This window comes from Rutidosis leptorrhynchoides, chromosome 8 (assembly GCF_046630445.1).
Source record: "Rutidosis leptorrhynchoides isolate AG116_Rl617_1_P2 chromosome 8, CSIRO_AGI_Rlap_v1, whole genome shotgun sequence".
Classification (NCBI taxonomy): domain Eukaryota; kingdom Viridiplantae; phylum Streptophyta; class Magnoliopsida; order Asterales; family Asteraceae; genus Rutidosis; species Rutidosis leptorrhynchoides.
Window position 1 is genome coordinate 174,115,210 of NC_092340.1, and position 5,926 is coordinate 174,121,135.

The 5,926-nt window shown below is 30.0% G+C and overlaps 1 protein-coding gene across 1 annotated transcript; it reads right to left on the reverse strand.

The window, feature by feature from the left end:
- Nucleotides 1-2,691: 2,691 nt before the first annotated feature.
- Nucleotides 2,692-4,720, reverse strand: LOC139863946 (uncharacterized). The gene is made up of 4 exons (XM_071852546.1): nt 4,665-4,720; nt 3,880-4,517; nt 3,607-3,719; nt 2,692-3,507 (listed from the first exon to the last, which is right to left on the reverse strand). Exons 1-4 carry the CDS (start codon nt 4,718-4,720, stop codon nt 2,692-2,694), a joined length of 1,623 nt encoding a protein of 540 aa, XP_071708647.1.
- Nucleotides 4,721-5,926: the final 1,206 nt, after the last annotated feature.

The following is a 5,926-nucleotide window of genomic DNA, read 5'->3' on the forward strand; positions in this document are numbered from 1 at the left end:
TATTAATAATAATAATTTAATTAACCTTAATTATGTAATTAATGATCCTAGGTATTAGCTGTCAGATCCTCTCCGCAATCGCGGCGGTTTGTTACTTCTCAGCTTCGAGATCGCGTAGTTTAATAGTTCCGGGATGGTACTCGGCTAAAACAGGTTCGGCCCAATTCGAAATTTTAATTAAAAACTGTTTTGGGTTTCGAAATTAATCTGGCCCAGTTCGTATTTATTTAATTTTTTTAAGAGTTTTATAAAATAATAGATAGATAATTTTTATAAAATAAAAAAAAATTATATTTTAAAAACTTAAAATAAAAATACTTTTATAACAAAATCTTAAAAATATAACTTTTTTTTCTTTTTATTATTTTTATATTATTTAAAACTTATAAAAAAAATTATATTTTTACAAAAAAATAGATTAAAAACTTATATATATATTTTCTATAGCGTTTCGCTTTCGGCTCCCCGGCAGCGGCGCCAAAAACTTGGTGTGTGCAGCGTGGGTGTACGAAATAGTATTATTTTTATTATGAAATACGTTACAAATTACACAAGTTTTATTTATATATATATATGGGATATACTTAAACCTTGCTACAACACTTATAGGTAGTGTACCTAATTGTAGAGTAGTATAGTTTTTAGTAAGTCCAGTTCGTTCCACAGGGAGCTAGCGATTACGTACTATATTTTTAACAACTATATTTATATAAAATATATATAATTATATGTAGTAATAATAATATATAAAAGGGGGGGTTTTACCGTTTAATGACCGGTTTGTCGATTTTAAATAAAGCGTAAAGATAAATGACGATAATTAAAATGCGTAAAATAAATGACGATATATAAAATTGCGAATAATAAAATGACAGTAATTAAAAGTACGATGAGAAATACGATAAAAGAATTATGCTTATTTAAACTTCCGTAACCATGATATTTGACGTTTTGATTTTAATTTATTACACTGGGTTAATTGTCCTTTGTCCTGGCTTATTTGATACCTATCTGGGTTTTGCCCATAATAGTCCATCGGTCATAATTATAAAATGCTCGTCAAATTAACCTTATTCCCGAAGTCAAATATTCCAACTAATTAGGGATTTAAACTGTAACAAGGTTTTAATACTTTGTTAATAATTACACTAGGTTATCGACTGCGTGTAATCCAAGGTTTTAATATTTTGTTAACAATAACACCAATTATCCTTGTATGTAATTCACCCCTGTTTTAATTAGTCCATGATACATTAATTTATTCACTTGATCAGTTTGAATAATCAATTACCCAACCCGAATAATTAATTAAATGATCGTAAAAGATGTCGTATAAACGTCACTAAATAGGACATGCATAATCATTTAATAATTATTTGATTAACTAATTTGAAGATAGGTTTGACAGATTCCAATGAGTTGTCATTCGATTAGACAATACCCCCATCTATTAATAGTCCATAGTCCAATGTCCACAAGTGTCGGTCTTTTGTCCAAACCCAAATTATGGTACAAAATCCAATAACCCCGTCTTATTATTTGGCCCAACATCATGATTACTTCGGCTCAAATAAGCATAATAATAACTTAGTTACGAGACATTAATTTAAAAAGGAAGAACATAGCTTACAGTGGTGATTAATAACGTAGCGTTACATGGACAGAACTCCGACTTTAAAACCCGTAAAACATTTCTTACAGTAACCCAATTATTATTAAACTTAAATTAAAATTAAAATTAAAATTATAAATATATATTACATTGAGAAAAAGAAAGAAAAAGGAGTGCGTTTGATCGTCCGAATGCGTTGGCTTTTATAGGCAATTCTGTCCCAGGCAGCTCCGCGATCGTGGTACTTTTGTGCCTTGGAGCTCCGATCGCGGAGTTTCGCACTCCAGCTCAACAATTGATTTAAACGTGGGCGGCTTTGTATAATATAATATAATATATATATATATATATATATATATATATATATATATATATATATATATATATATATATATATATATATATATATATATATATATATATATATATATATATATATATATATATATATATATATATATATATATATATTATAATATATAATATATATAATTAATTATATATTATATTATATTCTTGTGCATAGTTGACTTGTAATTTTAGCTCCTTTGAGTCGTACGTTGATAGTTGGTTCATGTCTAGGTTCCGGATTTTCGAACGCCTTTTCGTATGATTTAATATCTTGTACTTTACGTTTTGCAGCTTGTACTCTTGTCATTTTTGGACGTTTCTCATCAATAAATTGAACCACTTGGATTGTATCTTGTACATTTGAGCTTTTTGGTCATTTGCGTCTTCAAATCGTCATTTTATTCTCTTGTCTTCGCACTTATTTAATATAAACGATTATTACTTAAAAATAGAACAATTACAACTAAAAGCTTTACATATTAGGATGATATTGCGCCTAAATATATGTTCATTTAGAGCACTATCAATTTTCCATTCAGCACAACAGTTGGAGTCCTATTAGTCAAATAACAAGCAGTTAGTACACAATCAGATCACATATTTAAAGGTAATCCCCCTGAAACATTAGGGCTCTTGCAACATTCAACAAGTGCCCATGTTTCCTTTCAACAACACTATTTTGTTGAGGTGTGTATGCATAAGTAGTCTGATGAATAATACCTTTTGTTTTAATAAAAATCAGCCATTTTATTATTCAGAAATTTAGTGCCATTGTCAGATCTTATGATCTTAACTTTCTTTGAAAATTGATTTTCAATTAGTTGAACAAAACTGAACACATTATCATACACATCTTCTTTACTTTTAAGCATATAAATCCATACAGCACTTGAATAATCATCTATAATAGTTAAGAAATACTTGAAACCTTCTTTACTTTGAATTTTGAAAGGACTCCATAGATCTAAATGAATTAAATCACCAAGATTTGTGGTTTTTTGTTCACTTAATGGAAAAGGTAATCTAGTTTGTTTAGCCTTATGACAGATTTCACAAGGTTCAATATTTAAATCTCTTTTTTTTTGTTTAGTTTTAAGAACATTAAGAACTTGATCTGAAGGATGACCAAGTCTAACATGCCATAATTTACAAGATGCATAACAATTACTCACACAATTATTAGCAGTAAAAGAAGAATCATGAGTATCATCAAAAACATATAATCCACCATCCTGTTTACCAGTCCCTTTTATTTTCAAGTCCTTCAAATCCTGAATATAACATCTTCTATCATCAAACCTAACACTTAATTTATTATCTTTTGATAATTTGTGTACAGACAATAAGCTAACACAGTATTCAGGCACAACAAGAACATCAAAAAGTGTGATATGATCATTGATTTTTAAGTTTCCAATACTTTTAATTAATGCTTGAGTTCCATTTGATTGTCTAATAGTTAGCTTTAAATCAGATACATTTACCAAATTGAATAAACCTTTTTCAGAAAGTGTCATGTGTCGATTAGCACAAGAGTCTGTAACCTATCCCTTAAAAACATTTCTTGGTTGAGAATTAAGAGCATTAAAAATTTTATTAAGATTTGCATTAAACTTTACACTGCAATTAAAGAAAGTACCTACCATACTAGACTGAGTACTAGATTCTAGTGTCTCATTTATAAGGCTTAAAAGCTTCATCATCTGTTCATTTGAGAAAGAAAGAGGAGAAGAACTAGTACTAGCTTCTTTATAAGCTATAGTATTGTTAGAAACACCTTTAAAATTGTTTTGAGATTGATATCCTTGATTTGGCTTATAGTTGTTGTTATTATTATTATTATTAAAATATCTCTTATATCCAGGAGGATATCTTACAATTTCAACATCTATCAATGGTATGACCAAGTTTATTACATTTTTTACATTTTAGATTTTGGTTTGGTCCTCTTCCATTATTAAACCTTGAACTGCTATTATTAAAATTCATATCTTTATTAGAAGTTTGAGCAATGAAAGCAGATGTTTGAGACTTAGTAATCACATTTTCTTTTAGATTTATATTCCTATGCGATTCTTCTCTAGACAAAATAGCATAAGCACTTTTCACATCAAGCAAGGGGTCTCTCAATAAAATATTACTTCTAACAGACATATAGCAATCATTTAAGCCCATTAAAAATTGCATTAGTTTTTGTACTTTATTTTGTTCTTTAACAAATTCACCAGCAGGACAATTACAAACATTACCACAAGTACAAGCAGGACCGGTAATCATGCAATCATATTGTTTCCATAAACTATTCAAACTGTGATAATAATCAGATAAACTGTTTTCATTTTGTTTAATAGAATTTATCTTATGATGCAGATTATAAATGATTGATACAGCTATCTTGTTATAAGTTTCTTTTAATTCATTCCATACATGAGTACCATTAGTAGAAAATATTTGACCAGAATAAAGCTCATCAGAAATTGATCCAAGTATCCATGAAAGAACAAGACTATTACACCTATCCCATTGATTCTGAAGAGTAGCATCAGTAGCATGCCTTTGAAAAGTTCCATTGATAAAACAAGTTTATTTTTAGTACCCAAAGCTAGTAACATAGATCTACTCCAAATATTATAATTTTCAGTTCCTTTTTTTAATAGAAATAAAAGGTGTACCAGTGATTGTATCACTTGTATGCAAATACAAAGGATCACTAAAATCTAGTTTGTTAATCAAAGTAATAGCACCTTGATTAGCCATATCAACAATTTAAGAAGAAACAAATAAAGAACAGAAATAATAGATAAGCAATAGCAAAATAGATATAATAATAGCAAATAACAGATAAGCAAATAAAGAACAGAAATAACAAACAGATAAATAGAACAAGCAAATAAGATCTTATGTCAAGAATCTTAAACCGTGCTTGATCAGGTATTCATGAGTTTCAAGAACTCAGATCAAGAATTGGGCACGGTGATTCGGTCAAATAAAGGGAAAATAAAAACACACAATAAAGAAAACACGAATAAATTCGAGACTCTCCTTTGTAGATCTCCACAAAACAGAAGAAACAAATAAAAGAAGCAGCGGAAGACTTATTCAGATGAGATGCCCAAATTTCACAAACCCTAACCCTAATTTTAAAATTAGGGTTTCTTCAAATAAATTAGTTAAGAAGAGAAAGCAAAGAACACAGATCCACAATCGAACCCAGAAAGAAATAAGAAATAATCAAGAACACCAGAAACCTTGTTTCAACAGAATATCGAACAAACCCTAGATTTCTTCAATCGAATGATGAAATCAAGCACGAATCAATGAACCGTAGCTCTGATACCATGTTAAAATATACCAGATCTATAATAATAAACACAATCTTCAATCACGTATTACTTCTATCAACAAATTACAAAATTAACTTTAATGAAAAGTAAATCGAATGAACTAGAATCTCTCAAACAATAAACTACAAAATTACAATCAATAAGCGTGATTGTTTGAATGAAAATAGAAGCACTCTATCAGTCTGATCGATGAAGATGATTAGGGTTTTGAAGACTGTTTGTTTTGAGAGATAATGGTGTATCCTATCGTATACACGCATAAAGGCATGATATTCGCATGAAATTAGCATCAGGAACACTGAGAACAATAGTTTTGTGAAACTGTCCGTCCAGCGTTCTCCACTGTGCAGGATGCCTCCGTCATGCGTAAGCCCTGAAGGCCGCCTAGCGCTTAAGCCCTGGCCGGAGAGCGTCACATCCAGCGTAAATATCGGATCACAAATAACAGAACGAAGCATCATCTGACACGTGTACTCGAGTACTCCGGTGGATCTATCACTATAAATAGACCCTTTGGGTCGTCATTTCACACATGGAGACACTCTGATAACTTGTGACCAGAGATTTCACCTTTCTCTCTCACATAGTATTTTCTCTCACTAGAAGTCATCCGGCTAGT